The sequence below is a fragment of the Ursus arctos genome, unplaced genomic scaffold (assembly GCF_023065955.2).
Source record: "Ursus arctos isolate Adak ecotype North America unplaced genomic scaffold, UrsArc2.0 scaffold_3, whole genome shotgun sequence".
In the NCBI taxonomy this organism is placed as follows: Eukaryota; Metazoa; Chordata; class Mammalia; order Carnivora; family Ursidae; genus Ursus; species Ursus arctos.
The window spans coordinates 102370347-102386893 of NW_026622985.1; the positions used below are offsets into that span (position 1 = coordinate 102370347).

The 16547-nt window shown below is 49.9% G+C and overlaps 1 protein-coding gene across 1 annotated transcript in view; it reads right to left on the reverse strand.

Annotated features, from left to right (window-relative positions):
• Window positions 1-16547, reverse strand: part of VIPR2 (vasoactive intestinal peptide receptor 2) — a 66995-nt gene that overhangs the window by 15349 nt on the left and 35099 nt on the right. The window contains exon 5 of the mRNA XM_026479249.4: window positions 3738-3835. Coding sequence (XP_026335034.1) covers window positions 3738-3835 — 98 coding nt within the window. The remainder of the gene's footprint in view (window positions 1-3737; window positions 3836-16547) is intronic.

The following is a 16547-nucleotide window of genomic DNA, read 5'->3' on the forward strand; positions in this document are numbered from 1 at the left end:
ATAGAGAAACAAAATAATGCAAAGTGATGTAGGAAAGATGTTAGGATTTGAAGCCAATGGCCAAGAAAGAATTCTCTAGACGTCTTTGGTGCAAAAAGGTGATTTTATTAAAGCATGGGGACAGGACCTGCGGGCAGAGATGTGCACTGGTGGGCCATATGCTTGGAGGATGATTGCTAACATGTATCTTGAGGGGTTTGCAGATAAAAGAAGTATCCAAAGTAATTTCTATACATTCAAGTAGACTCAGGATCCTGGGTGTTGGGCTAAGATTGCCTTTGCCGTTAGCAAAGTGTTAACATCCAGGCATCCCTAGAGGAATGTCACTGCCTGTTTCAAGGACTTGTCAATGGGCTGTAGGTGGTAAGGAAATTTAGTAATTTTTCTTCTGCCCTGGTTTCCCACATCAGGAAGTATAGAAACAGAGCAGGAAATACATGGGGAGTGGTGAAAACACGGCTGAACACGTGAGAATGGAGTTTCAGAAGGAAAGGAGAGACAATAAGGTAGAAGCGACATTTAGAGAATACTAGCTAAGAATTTTTGGAAATGAATAAAATAATGAGATTAAAGAAATGCCATTAACCCCAAGAAGGACCAAGACAAAGCAAACCCCATCAAGTCACATGATAGTGTCACTGCTGAAAACCAAAGACAACTAAAAAAACTTCTAAGCACCCCAAGAAAAAAGACACCTTCCTTCAGTGGAACAGTGGTGAGACCGGCCACTGACTTTTTTTTTTTAAGATTTTATTTATTTATTTATTTATTTATTTATTTATTTATGAGAGAGAGAGAGAGAGAGAGAGAGAGAGAAAGAGAAAGAGTACAAGCCAGGGAGAGAGGCAGAGGGAGCAGGAGAAGCAGACTCCCGGAAGAAGGAGACTGAGCAGGGAGCCTCATGCGGGGCTTGATCCCAGGACCCTGGGATCATGACCTGGGTCGAAGGCAGACGCTTAACCCACTGAACCACCCCGGCGCCTCAGGCCACTGACTTTTAAAAAGAAAAATGATGTTCATTTTTAGTGCGATGAAAGAAAAACTGCCAACAAAGAATCCAATATTCTCAAAAATATCCTCAAATGAGGCAAAATTAGGATGACTTCAGATGACCAAAAACCATGAGCCTTCATTGTCAGTAGGTCTGTGCTGAAGGAAATCCCACAGGGGGTCTTCATGCAGAAGGAAGACGACCCGATGGAGACACGGGAGGAAGGGAGGGCCTTGGGAAAGATGAACACATGGCATCTCCAAGTAACCACTGACGGTCAAGACAGCTGTAACCCTTATGGCCTGAAAACAGACGTAGGGTTAAAGTGCAGAACAACACCACCAAAGGCATGAGGGGGTAAATGGAATAAAAATGTTGTCACGTCTTGGATTGACTGGGAAGTAGTAAAAATAGTGACTGGAGTTTAACTCCTACGAGACAAGGACGTGTTGCAATTTTGGGAGATGCCTAGAAGAAGAACAGAATGTGTAACTGACAATCTGAAAGGGGAAGAATGGAATAATAAAAGGAAACATGACGTGAGTGTGAAAGCCTGCCCCCTCCCCAGGAAGGCGGTGTCTGCCCCCTCCCCAGGAAGGCGGTGTCTGCCCCCTCCCCAGGAAGGCGGTGTCTGTCCCCACGCGGGCCTCTTCCCACTGCTCCTCACGGTGCCTGCATGCTCACCTCTCAAACACCTCTTCTCTTCTCTCTGCTTTCTCCTTCTCACTCTCTCCCGCCCATGTCTTTCCCCTGAGTGGGGTTTGGGATTTATGGCGGTCACTCAGACGTAAGCACACACTCACTCCAGCTAGCAAGCCATCCAAATAAATTATGTTCGCTGAGTTTCTGAGCTATGCCCTTCATCACTCAGTGCTCGTTGTAAAATCTCACTTCCCAGCATGGATCAGTGCAGGACGACGGACGGAGCTGGAACCGTGGCTTCTGGAAAAGGCACGCTGGAATCTCTGCTCCTTCCTGGCCGCTGGATACGGACACCAATTCCCAAAGGTGAGAATGTGAACGGAGGAAAGGAAAGGTGTGGGTGGTGGCGAATCGGGGCTCGGTTCTCTCCAGCTCCGCGAGCTGTGGTGTGGGGCGCCTCTCCGGGTTGCCCTGCTCTAACTAATACGGGGACAGGAATGGCGCTGACAGGAACGGGGCTGCTGTAGGGACCAGGTTCATAAACCCCTATAAAGTGTGCAGTGCGGAATGTGCTGTTAGCAATCCTGGGCTTGTGGGGACCGGAGCTGTGTTGTCAGGCACCCAGACATCAAAGATGGTGGCGGCAAGGACCGCCCAGCGAGCCCCACGCAAAACCAGGTGGTGTGTTTGTGGTCCAAGTCTATGCTGAGATTTGGACCTGGTCTAAGGGACGAGTTGCTCTGTTCCTCTGTGTGTAAAATAGGAATGTGGTTACTTCATGCTTTCTTAGCTACGGGGCTATTATGGACAGTAGATGTCTCATGATTGTAAAACGTTGTTTTCCGGGAGGAATATCCAGGACGATGGAGAAGTTATTTTCAGGATATGGCGTTTGGAATTGACTCTTGTGGCATCAGACACACAAGCAACAGCTGATGGACGGAGGCAGGAAGGTTAGTGTCTCTGTGGCCCCAGAGGAAGGCAGACCCGCAAACCGCACCCCAGCATGGGCACTGTTTCCAGCAGCCAGGACACACCGAAGCACGGCAGAATGACATCACCGCGGGCATGTCCTTTTTTAACCCCGTGTCACCAGTAGGTGACTAAGGACGTGTGCGTATGGAAGGAAAGCATTTGAGATTCTCTCACAGACCAACATGCACATTTGCAATAATTCCCAAATGCCATTAGCCTGCTAATTAACTATATCCTGCATCGCAAATCTGAGATAAAATGCTGATGTCAAGAACATGGACTGTTCAATATGGGGGCTCTTTAAAAATAAGCCGAAATTTTTCTAGTTCAAGTTACCCTGTGCCAGTTTACCTCCCTAAATTTTTCCTTTATTTTTCCCTCTTCAACAATTGGAAGATTTAAAAATACATAGAAAAATACAGAACGTAGTAGAATAGAATAGGCATTAACGTTGCCCCAGAGCTTCTGCTCTTTTCTTCTCAGAAGTAGAATATGACGGACTGCCCTCACATCTTCCAAAGTACAGTTCTGCGTTACAGACTCTGCCGTACCCTTTCTGAGGGTTCCCACCCTCCTGATGGAGTTGAGATGCCTGGAATGACGTATAACTATTACATTTGAGGGTGTTCTCATCAGCACCTACACTTTGCAGATCACAGGGAGGGTAAGTAATTTGTCTAAGGTCACACAGCAACTAAGAGACTGACCTGGGATTTGAACCCAGGCAGTCTGGCTCCTGCCTTCTACCCTTGAACACATCATAGTGTCTCCTAACACTCTTAACGCCAATGCCCAGAATGTAGGGGCTTTCTGAACGGCAAGGGCAAGACCACTTTGCTTCTGTATTTTCAAGGGGTTTGCATAATGGCTGAGTATTTAGTAAAGAGCAGTTGAACTGAATTCTTATCCAAAGTCAGTATTATCTCTTTACCTAAGAGTATTTAAACAAAAATGTAACCATTAGCACCATATTTCACGCTGGCATTCTCCAAGGGAGTTTTATTGGTTTAAGACAGAGAGAGAGAGGGTTTGGAGACAGTGAGTTTCTTTCCTCCTCTGACGGGCCTACGTGGCTTAAATGGACAATTTCTGGTCTCAGACTGCAGAATTGCTCATTTCTGACACTTACCTGAAGAGGCAAAGAATTATGCTTCCGGTTGTCAGGGAAACCAGAGAGACACTGTAGCCCAGCGTGTAAATGGCCTTCACCAGAACGTAAAACGTAATCTGCAAAGAGGGAACGAAACAGCTGTGAGCCTTCGCTGGCCAGCACTGGACGAAGCAATGCTTCCCTTCACGCGGGGCCCTCGCTGCCCGTCTCGGGGCGCACCAGACAGCATCGGCCCACCTCCATTCTGAACCCAAACATTTTATTCCCCTCGTTAAACGCCCACCTATCTCCTTACAGTTCATTCTGAATGACTTTGCGTGGAGCAGGGAGAGGGAGGACCTGAGGGTGTCCCCAAGTTCGCTGTCTGATCACTATTCTGCTGCTGAAACCAGAGGGGGCTTGGGGGGTGCTTCCCATGAGAGAGCCCCAGAAACCACAGGGACTGGCTGGTTTTGCGAATATGCCCTGACCTAACTGGGTTTATGTTGCACTGGGGCCCAAGAAGAGTGAGGACCCAGGGGACATTCCGCACTGGCTCTGATTTCTCCATAGTCCTGTTCATGCCAGCTTAGTGCCAACTCTAGAGAGGGGGTGGTGCCCACCAGGGATGCACCGAGCCGATCCCTGCCCTGGGGTCAGGGAGCAAACACAGATCCAGGCTGGGGTGGGAGGGGCGGCCCGGCGAGACCCTTGCTCCTGGAGCTTCCTGGGGCTTGGCAGCGTCCGCAGGTCAGTGGACCCTGCTAGCTGGTCCACACCCACCGCCCAGCCCCAGTGTTGTTCTTTACCATTAAGGTGATGCCCTTTTGAGGAGCGCTTCCCCTCTGCATATTACCCTTACTATTGAAGGCTTGATATGGGTAATGATGTAGTTCAGAAGTAAACTGCAAAATCTGGAAAAAATGAGTTTCTAGTTAATATTTAAGGAGAAAATGAAATTAATTGGTATAGCTTCTCAAATAGTTCGGGCAATTAAGGTTAGCATGAAGCTTGACCTAGCAAGCTAATGTATTAATCTGATTTCAGAAGGATTTTTCCTTGTTGAACCTCAAGGCCCTGTTGTCATTCTTTTTAGCTCAAGAAGAGAGGAGATGTCATGCTGACATTCTGAAAACGTCCTTGAAAACTCTAATTTTAAACCTTTGTCCATAGTCTATGTTCTGTTCTGAGTGAGGGATTATAAATAGGACTAGGGCACCCTGAGTGCTTTTCGCCATCTCGTCTTGTGATCAGAACTCACGTTAAATGACTGGGACAGGCAGTACTTCACACCTACCGAACGCGTAGAGAACAGCACAATAATCTATATTTATATCTAATGAGCATGTTCAGATACCTAACGTGCACACGGCATGTAACATGCATCATACACGTCACAACAGATAGTACCCGTAATACTCCTACCGACAACCGCCGGCCAGAAGCACAGCCAAGCAAGACCGCGGGGAGACCCCGTCGCCGCCTCCCTGGCGCCCCGTGACGCCTGCACAGGGCACGGGCACGCGGGGACCCGCGTGTGCACCGTTCCGACCTTTCTGATGACCCCTCTTCTGCGCCTCGACTGCATGTAACTTCGACCGTCCCATCGACGGTGACATTTACTGCCCAGTGTCTGCTTCACCATCTTTAGTCCCTCTGCCTAATTTTACCACTGCTTTAAACAGTCTCTGCTGGGTTCCCATGTTTGTTTATTGATTTTTGCTTACGTCCTTTCTTGATTCTCAGTGCTTTTTCCTGGCTCAGTTTTTTCCCCTGAAGCACATCCCCTGGGCATTTTTAATGAGGGCTTGCTGATTGTGGACCTGTCAGTTTGTTTTGCTGAGATGTCTCTTTCCCTTGCATTTCTGAGTGGACAGTCCTCTTCTCCGAGCCCTGGGAAGGCATCTTCTGTCCGCCCTGAGGCTCTTGCGTGTGTGTGTGGGCCACGGGTCCTTGGTCTGTGGCATCTTCTGGCATCAACACACTGCCTGGCCGTGGGGTTCTCCACGCGTGTGGGACGCTCAGGGTCTCCGAACGCAGGATGGGTGCCTCGCTGAGCTGTCCCCCACTGCATCTCCTCCGGCCAAGCCTGCAGTCACACTGACCTCCTGCCCCCCCAGAGCTGTGCTGTCGCCCGCCCTCCCCTCTCCCTGCTGCAGCCGGTCCTGTGTTCTTGGTGCCCACACTCCCCAACACAGAACCCTGTACCACGTCTGAGCTCCTGTGTAATGTATCTTCTTGACTTTCATTTCTAGGTCTATTTTTTCCCAGATAAGGTCTGGTTAGAGCATCTTGTTCCAGGTTTATATTTTTAATTTCCAGTTTTATAAAAAAAACATTTCAAATGCACTTATTTGCATTCTACGCCTGATAACTCCATTATCCGAAGTTTTGAGGATGTAATCTGTTTGTCCTCTGCTGACTTCCACTCACAGTGGCTTTTTCTTTGTGTGGTTTGTGCATTTGGCATATAAGCTTGTCTTCGGAGTGGACCTATGGAAATCTGTAAGGTCTGGCCAAGACGCTTCCTTCCAGGAGCACCTGTGTTCGCTTCTGCCAGGTACCCCCTCCCCCTGTCCCATTCAGGACGCCTTACACGAATGTCTCAGCTCAGGGCTGCCATCCCACGCGCAAGACACAAATGGGAAAACCCAACCTGCAGGGGGCATGCCTGCGGTGACGGGTTTTTAGGTTTTCCTCCTGGAAAGCAAACGCGGGTAAGAAAACGTTCCCTGTTACCTCCGTGGTCAGAGTTTGGTCTAGCGCTGACCTCCAGTCGCCCAGCACCATCCACACCTGCATGCCGCTCATCCCAGCTCTTCATAAAGAGCCAGCAGCTGCCCCGGGAACCAGCCGTCCCTGCTGCCTGGCACCTGATTCTCAGCTCTTTTACTGAGATTTTTTATTTTCTTGAAATCTCCACTGTGCATTTTAAAGCAACACTGTTATACTCTATTTAGCATTTTTGAGTGATTTGTACTGGGAATTTTTTACCTCCAATTTCTTATAGAAGATTTTTATTTCTTGCTAAACACATTTGGTATTACTGGTTAATTTAATTCATTCTGCTCAACACATTTGCTGAGCATTTAATTGGAACCAGACACTGAGCAAGGCGCCTTGGGACTAGGATGAGTGAGAGAAGGGGTCCGCCCACGAAGAGCTCACAGACGTATTTTCACCCCTGGACTGACTGTCCCAGGAGACAAAGCATGAGCTGGAAATTGAGATAGGTATGAATTAAAACATTCTTTCTGTGTTCACTTAAAAAAAAAAAGTTCACATTTCAGTTTATATTACTTTGCTTAAAGCTGGTTTAGATTTTACATATCTCATGTTTTCAATCATTTAAGAGGGCTTAATCTGGTTATTTGCAAATTGCCTGTGTTAGGGGCTTTGCACAGCAGAGCCCACTCCTGGCCGAGCTAGAAACCTCAAACGAAAGGCAGCACCGGGGAAGTCTTACCAGAACAGAAGGCAAGACAGCCGCAGAACAACGGAGCAACGCCAGAACCGAGGCTAACGACCACAGAGTTACGTGCAGTGCTCCACAGACAGGAAACTTTCTCACAGCCAACTTTTAAGAGAATGAGGCAAATCACAAGAGAACAGTCTGGGGGCTCTGCTGGAGGAGGTCAGATGAACAACTTTGGGGTTTTCCTGCGTACATCTAATCTCCTGTATCACTACCTATGTGGACAGAACTGAAGAATAAGAATTAATGTTTAGAACATGAGCCCTAAAGAACTGGGTGGAGTTTTCCATCTTTGACGCAAGTTTAAATCTATTTTCAGTACAAGGGGCTAAAACCAGCTTCACGGCTTCAAGAACGGCACGGCGGGTCTACACGGCGCTTTTGTCTCTAGGCGCCAGGACCTTCCCAGGCACTGTCTCCCAATCTAGCTTCCTTCCCCAGGGTCCCAGTTAGGCCCTGTGCCTCAGACCCCTTAGAGAGTGCCCAGTCCCACTGAGGGTCTTCAGAGCAAATGCTTGGTGCTGGGGGTCTCTGCGATCCTTGGCCTATCTCTGCCGTGAATACTGCATGTAATCTGCATGATTTCCAGCTGCTCGTAAGTGATCTCCAGACCCACACTCACACCCAACTTTACCCAAGGCCCTGGGCTCCCTCTAGTCCCCGAAGGGAGTTCCGCCAATAAGAAGGACACCTTCAATGTTAGAAAGATTATTCACAAGAGGACAGAGGGAAAGCTTTACCCTTTCACTCTAGATCCAGAGAAGACAGATGAAAGCAGTCGTATGAGCTCCCAAGTGTGCACTGATAAATTAGAATTCACCATATATAAAAAATAGCAACAAAAAGCACAGTTATATTGCCCAACACATTACAGGGAATCATCAAATATTTGTGGGATGAATGAATGATTGCAATTGGCAGAGAAGAGAGCATAGGTAAATAGAACAGACACAAATAATCAGAGAGATATAAAATCCTGTTTTTAAAGCTCATGGGACATAATGTGTATGATTGTAAAATTGAAAAGAGCAATGAAAATAATGGATATCCAACTTTTTTCTTAAATACACTCTTAAAGAATAAAATTAGAACTAGAAAAATAGTAATGCATTTGAAAAATTTTAAATGGGAGCCTTTCATAATAAATGTGTCACATTATAATCAGAGGCATAATTACACCCTTAAATGCCTTTGTTAATAAGTAACAAGATAAAGCATCTACTACAGAAGCTAGAAAAAGAAGAAAACACGCCAAGTAAAGCAGGAAGGGAATCGTGAGAGAAGCAAGACGGAGTCTGGGGACCAGGGCTCCCTAGGAGACAAGCCCACGAGGCCATGAGCTTTTGAGTTTTTATTTGACATAAATATGAAATGCCTAGAACAGCGAGTACTCCACAAATACTTGATGACAGAAGTAAATTAGGAAATGGTCAGATTTATAACAAACCACAGGATAGTTTTTTCTCTATAGGCCAAAATGATAGATACATTTGCCAAGTATCAAGAGGAGAAAAATAATGAGAAACAAATAGTTAAATTGTATTTCACACACACACTCACATGGCTTAATTAAGGTACTAAACTCCGTGCTAACAAAGTCAGAATTTTAAGGAAACAGACAATATTCTGAGAGTGTAACAATGATCACAACAGCTTTGAGAAAAACCTAAAAATATCAATAACCAGTGAAGAAATTGTTAAAAGTTGGCACAACAAATCTGTAAAAACACCAGTCCTTCCACCAGGTGACTTCAGTCTTATCGACGGCAAATTGTCCCTGGGATATAGAAATCATTCCCGAGCATAGTAACAAACAGGAGGAGCGTAACATTTTAGTTAGGAAACTACGGTAAACCAGACAATATACTGAAACAATAAAAATGAACAAAAATCATAGAGTAATTTCACTTACATCTACGGAAGGAAAAACCACAAATAACCACGCTCTCCCTCCTTCCGTTGTGGCCTTGGCCACACCTCACTGGCCGACTGCGCCCCATGTCTCAGCCGCCCGCCCTGCCATCCCGCCACTCAGGATGGGCCATGAGGTTCCTCTGTGTCTGTTGGGGCCTCTAGCCACCAGCCCTCTCGGGGCCCCTCAGCATCATTCCCTCTTTGTCCCTTACCTCCTTCCCCAAATTTTGATGGGTGTCCATCTGGGCTCCTGCTCTCCCCACTCTACACAACCTCTCTGCAGGGTCTCAGCTGCCACACACACTGATGACTCGGAGATCAGAACGCCAGTCTCTACCTCTCCAGCACCTTCAGGCATTCTGTCCCCTGGCCTTCTAGAACTTTCCACCTATGCATTTCTAGGCATCTCATGCTCAGCATGCTTGAAACCTAATGCATAAAGATACCCTTTTTCTATGGTACTTGGCCTTAAATCTGGCCCTCCTACATCCGCACCCCATTTCCTGACACCACCATGCACTGAATGTCACAACACAAGAAATTCAGTGTCATCTCTGTGTACTGTCTGCCACGCACACCCCCAAGCAGTCAGCAAACCCTACGGTGCAGGGAGGGTCAGTCTTCCTCTGAGCTTGCTTCCTCCCCAACTGTGAGGCACATGCCCTCTGTGTCCTGTCCATCCCATGGGCACTGCTCCTGGTGCCCACAGAGCCGGCTTCCACACCAGCGGTTTTCAAGCCTGGATACAGGTGAGAACTGCCTGTGCCCAGGTGCTGCTTGATAACATCGTGGTCCCACCAGGACCTGGTCCTGGTGGGGCCACGATGTTATGACCCATACCAGCAGTTCTCCCAGTGTGACCCCCAGACCAGCAGTAACAGCATCACTTGGGAACTTGTCCCAGCTCTCCGACCCCACCGGTCCCTGCCTGCCCCAGAGCCAGAGCCTGCAGTGATTCTGATGTGGCTTGTTCCAGAACCTCTGATCTACGCGGCAGACAGGGTTAAAATGGACACGTGACCTTTCTTGTGCCTGCTTCAAACCCTCCACACTGAGGGCTTCAGAGGGGAGGGGGTGGGGGACTGGGATGGGCCGGTGATGGGTAGTAAGGAGGGCACGTATTGCATGGAGCACTGGGTGTTACATGCAACTAATGAATCATGGAACTTTACATCAAAAACCAGGGATGTACTGTATGGCGACTAACATAACATAATAAAAAATTATTATAAAAAAATAAGTAATTAAAAAATAATAAATAAAAAAATAAAAATAAAAGTAAAACCCTCCACAGAGTGCTTGGCTTGTGAGCAAAGCTGTGTGCCATAAGGAGGTGCTTATGGTCCTCCTCACACTTGAGGCCCCTAAAACAAGACGGCGGCGTCCACTTGCTCCCTCAGTGCCGTCCGCACACGTGTCTTAGCATTTCCATCCTTATTCTCCTACCACCGCTCAGCATTCTTATCAGGGGTCCTTCCTCTGGGGAGCCGCCCTCCAGGCTCTGTCCTGCCCTCACGGGGCACACTGCGGTGGCTGGAGCTCCATGAGAGCAGGCACCAATCTTGTCCCCTCTCCACCCAGCCCCCAGTGGGCTGCTGGTGACCGGAGATGGCAAAGCTCGACAGTCTTCAAATCTCTCCTTACCGTCATCTGATCTTCAAACCGAGGTGAAACAGGCGGCTAGCGTGATGTTCTCTGTCTAGCAGAAAGGGAAGCCACCGTTTAAGGGCAGTGGGTAAGGGGGAAGCAAAACCAAGCGCTCGAGGGATCCCGGTTTGGATCCCTGGAGCTATGTCATGTCTCTGACTTGCCCGTCAACGGGAAAGACAATAGCAACACCACTCCCTTTGGTTAAGGACTTTTTCCTTAACACTTGACGGGGAAGCTGACAGTAGAAGGCGCTGAGCTTTGGGGCTTTCCCTGAGGGTTCCCACAGGAGCGTCTGGGGGTTTTGTCGGGGTGAATGGAGAACTCATAAAAACAGCAGGCAGATTGGCCTGAAGTGACTGTGCGTGGGGACTCCAGGGCACAGGGGCCCAGAGCTGCTGGTTCCTCTGACGAGGCCATCCTCCCCTGGCCTAGTGGGAACAGACTTCTTCCAGAACAAGGTTATGTCTCTCGGGGGCTTTGATCTCTCAGATCCTGCTTCCTGCACCTCTTCCACATTTTCCTACGACTGTGGAGGGGTCAGGCCCGCTCAGTTGCAGTTCTGCTCCCCGAAGGCCTCTGTTCACAGGGCATTGAGAGGAGAGCAAGGATGGTGCCTCTGTTTCTGTCTGTGGACAAAATGGTATTGCTCCAGGAAAATAACCTCTACATTATTAAAACCCTGCCACCCCAAGACAAGGCTGAACCCTAAAAACCCAGTCAGATCGTGGATCTAGCCACTGTGGGTCCATCGGGTGGGTTAACTGACTTTGTTTTTCCTCCAGTGAATAGACGTAATGGATTTCCTACTCTTAGCTGCAGCCACAGTCCTGGAACAGAAGAGCCTGGGCTGGTGCAGAGCGAGAGCCGGGGGTCAGGGACCTCGTGAGGGTTGTGACCGTGTCTGTGGCAGCTGTGCCACAGCAGCTGAGGGTGCAGGGCCCCGGCTTGCCACCCTAGGAGTGCCAGGTGGTCAGCAACAAGGGGGCATCTCATTTAAAGAGATCTCAAGTGAGGGGGATAGATGTCTGTCGCTCCAGGAACCTGTGATCTCATTTTCCCTCATAAACAAGCATTCGCTTTTACATGTAATTTGGTATCTTTAATGTTGTGTTCTTTCCCCCTTGGACAGGTCCTGCCAAGCACGGCCTTCACAGGGTGGAGGGAAAATGCCTGGAGGGGGAGCCTGGCCAGTGGAGGCATTTGCTCCCAAGCAATGAAGTCGTGATGCTTTCCTACACAGAAAGGGCTGTCAGTACTCCTCAGGTCCTGAGTGCCACAGCACCGGGTGACCAGATGCCCGAGTTCCACGCCCTTCAGCAGGAGGACAGGACAACCCTGGGTCCCCTGCGGGTACAGAGCCATGTGTTCACATGTTTGAGGCCGATTTACCTGGGAAAGACTTTCAGCACCACCATCACGAATCAGGAAGTAAGACAGAACAGTCCAGGACCACTTCTCCTTTTCAGTACTTCTGAGAAACCAACATGGCCCCTGAGGCCCTGGAGGGGCAGGTGGTGGGGATCCTCTCTCTGAGTCACTTCTGAGTTGGGCAGGCAAGCTCTATGCTCAGCTTTCAGTTGGTGGTCCTGCCTGGGAGGTGGTGATGTCCCAGAAAGAGGCCAGGCTGGCCCTTCCCTGCCAGCCCGTCATGGAGGACTGCTTCCTGACCCGCCCAGCAAGTGTGTCGGACAAGGTGATGCCTACGTCCTCTTCTCACTTTCCGTGAGCGTACGTCTGTGCTGGAGCTGCAACGCAGGCAGAACCCTTCTCAGGGAACACTGAGGGCCCAGACAATGTTTTCCAAACACTGAGTCATAACTAGGGTGACCACACACTCCAATTTGCCCAGGCCAGGCCCGCATCTGGTGTCCGGAGTCATTATTAATAGCTCCTCCTTTCTCTCTCAAGAGGCCAGGTTTGGCTGACATAGGATACAGGCACCCTATTATAACCCATTAGCAGGTTATGCAATCAATTCAGCGGGCAGCAACCAACATTTAAAGAAGAGTAGCACAGAAAATGTGGTTTTGTGAAATGTGTGTGCTGGATTGCAGTGTGAAATGGATTTCCAGCTGTGCACTTTAACCGAAGGCTTTGCAAGACTGTTGGCTAGACCAGAGACTCCTGACTCAGCCCAGCACAGTCTTAGAAGCTTTCTGGTAAAAGCCGTGCCCGCCTATCACCTCTCCCTTCAGCAAACTCAAGAGACAGACACTCAGCGGTGTTCTCCTCTGACCCTACGGATGCCTTCATCACATGCACCACTGTCTGGAAAACAATGGCTTCTCCCAGAACCTTCTTAGTAGTGGTTCACCTGCTTATCAACAAGTGCCCTTTGCATCAGGGGCAGGAAAAAACACCACGGAAGCTCAGATAGCTTCTGTCTTAGGATGGTTCCCACTTGAATGAGAAGACACAGCTCCTGTCCTCAGGGTGCATGGAGTCCTGTTGGGTAAACAAGAGCAAAACACACCTGGAAAATGGACGAGGAAGTGCTAACCTGCATTTCTAAATCGGAATTCAGACTGAACGGCCAAGGCATGAGCAGGGGCAAGAAGAGCTGGGTGGTGGGAGCTGGTGGAGGAAGGGGAAGGAGAGCTGGTCCAGGCTGGAGGGGTTGGGGTGGGGGCCGCTGGCCAGTAGGAGCAGGGGCATCTGGCCCCTAAGAGACAACACCAGCACTGGTGACACCAACTCTGCTTCTCCCCGACTCCAGGACTTGCGCAGTCCATCTCCCCCTACGGCAGCAGGCAAGGGTTGAGGGCTGTGCTTGCTTCACGCTGCAGGACATGCTGGAGTGTGAAGCCCAGTCTGGGGGCCTTCACCTTGGGGAGGCTTCTGGGGCTGTGGCAGATTTCGGGAGCCCGTGGCCCAGTAGCCCTCTGTCAGATTACAAGGAGGCACATGTTCTCTCCGTAAAAAGTGGAAGCCTGAGGCTTTCGTGTTTTATTTATTTATTTATTTGTTTGAGGGGGAGGGGCAGAGGGTGAGAGAGAGAGAATCCCAAGCAGACTCCCTGCTGAGCTCAGAACCCAGTGGTGGGCTTGGTCCCATGACCCTAAGATCACAAACTGAGCCAAAACGAAGGGTCCGACGCCTAACCGACTGCACACCTAGATGCCCCAAGGCTTTGTTTGTTTTAAAACAAATGTGTTAGAGATCGTTATAAACCACCACTTGTCTATGGGGAATGTGGTCCAAGGTTCCTCTTATTTCCCAAGTGCACGGCAAGACATCAGAACCCTGTCTCAAGACGCAAGACGAGGCTCACAATCCCGTCGTAAAACGGAGCAAGTCGAAGTCCTCTGCTTGCTAGTTACTGGCCGTATCTTTGAAGACCGAGCTTTTCTTCTACAGCCGCTCTGCTCTGGGGACTGTAGCAGGACTCGAAACCACGGCGGAGTGTTCTCCAGTTTACAAGATGTCACACAAAATTCATCCACTTCTCCCAACAGCCTTGGGAAGGAAGCAGACTGAAAATGACCATCATGCTCCCGTCAACAGACAAAGAACTGCAGCCCCAGGAGGGGAGAAGCCAGTTTAAGGACACGGGGCCTCAAGCTGTGAAGCCGAGACTCCAGCCCCGACCCCACGGTGTCATCCCCCTGATGAGAGACCACAGTTACTCTTCAAGAGGAATTAGTTCTGCATGTAAAGAGCTTGGAAGTGGCCACTTCATCCTGATAACGAATGAAAGTCTGAACAAACTGAAAAATCAACCAGTCTTTTTGGATCTGCAAGACAGGGGAGGACACAGGACCAGCGGCTGCCCCACAGCTGGAGGACAGATCGGTGGTCACAGGGAGACCCCTTGCCAGGGCAGAGTCACGAGACTTACTACTGACTCAGCTGCAGCGGTCGAGACAGCCTGGCGTTGGAGGGTGTGGGCAAATGGGTAAGTGGAGCAGAACAGATCCCAGACAGAGACCCACATAAGTGCCGGCCCTGACATTTGACGAAGGAGCAGAGGCAGTTCAGTGGGGGAACAAAGTCTCCCCGTCACATGTGGCCAGAGCCAGTGGACATCCCCGTGCAAAACAGGAATCGAGACTCGGACCTCACAGCTGCACAGAAATTAATGCAGAGTGGATCACAGATCCGAACGTAAAACGCAAACCTAGGAAACTCCCGCTAGATGTCAGAGGAGAGAACCGAGATGACCCCGGGTGTGGGGATGCCTTCGCAGACACAGCAGCAGAGACACGGTCCGTGAGAGAGATAGTCGGTGCGCCGGACGCATTAAAACTAAACTCCTGCTCTGCGAACGACCACGTCAGACAGTGAGCAGCAGACAAGCCCGGGCCGGAGCTGCACCTGGTGAAGGGCTGTCACTCAAAACACATGAAAAACTTTCGAAACTCAACTGTAAGAAAAGAAACAACCCCATTTAAAAACAGGGGCCAAACACCTTCCTAGATGCCTCACCGAAGACCATGTACAGATGGCGGGTGAGCTCACGGAGGGCTGCCCTGCGGGAGGGCACGGGCGTGGTACCCGTGGGACTGCCACCAACGCCCACGGCACACGGGACACCAGCTCTCCCTCCGGCTCAGGCCTACGTGCCACGAACACACGAGACAGCAGCTCGTCCCTCTGTGTCTGCTTCTCCCGGCCAGAAATGATGACCACGACCGTGCTGTGTCTCACGGCTTATTGCGGGATTAAACGAGACAGTCCACACAGAGCTTAGGAAACGCTCTTAGTAAGCGGTTCATGTGACTTGGTTTGATTTTATAATACATGAAAGAGGTTTTAAAGACTATTAACCCAATGACCCAAGTCCTCCTTATTCAGGTGAAGAAATACTCTTCGAGCTTCTCTGCACACGTGCTGCATTCACAGAGAAACTCAGACACGCGGACAGTGGTCTCCTCTTCCCCACCCAGCCCAGACCGGCATCGCAGTGGCAGGGGAGGGGGCCAGGCAGGAGCCCCAAGCCAGAGCCCCCCTGTGGTGCTTCCAGCGGTCAGAGACACACCCCAGGCTGCAGAGGAAGTGGGGGAGCCCTGAGCTGTACATTAGGGGCCCCTCTAGTCGGGGATGCTTCACTTTCCGAGTCAACGGGAGACAGGCACTGGTTCTGCCTGTAGCCATCGGAGACATTTGGGCATTTGGGACAGGTGGGCTCCACAGGTCAGAGGGCACAGGAAGGCACGGCCGACAGCTCTGCGCTGGTGATCGAGGAGCTGCCGCGTGCGTGTGTGCGTGCATGCGTGTGAGACCAGCACCCCACACCCTCCTCTCCTCTGTGAAGTCACCGGCTCTCCTGAGGAGCAGACACCTGGGAAACGCCTCTTGAGAGCTCAGATGCCTTGCGGAGGGGGGGTGACGTCCAAGATGGTCTGAGACGCTTATCTGAATAAAGGCCGCTTTCCCAGAGAAACTCTGTGTTGTTATTTCGCTCGGAGCCGCGGCAATAACGGCAATGTGTTTGCAGCTTCTTCAAGCACGGCTGCAGGCGTGACATTTTAAGGAGGAGAGGCTCCGGGGGGAGGGGCGCCACGTCACTCAGCATGCAGGGCCGCCCCTTAGTTTAAGTCACTACATGGAACGTTCCTTTGTTGGTGTGGAGGGCTCAGAGGGGAAAAAAGACTTTCTTTTCAAATCTAAATACGACATTTCTGAGATAAACAGCCATAGGTATTTCGGAGCACTTGATCCCGCTGAGACCTGGATGTCATTGTGAGAAACATCAGACGAGCCCAGCAGACAGCCGTTTACAAAATCACAGGCCTGTATTCTTCAGAAACACAAGAGAAAGACTGAGGAATGTTCCAGATTGGAAACCACTGAAGAGTCATGACGAGCTT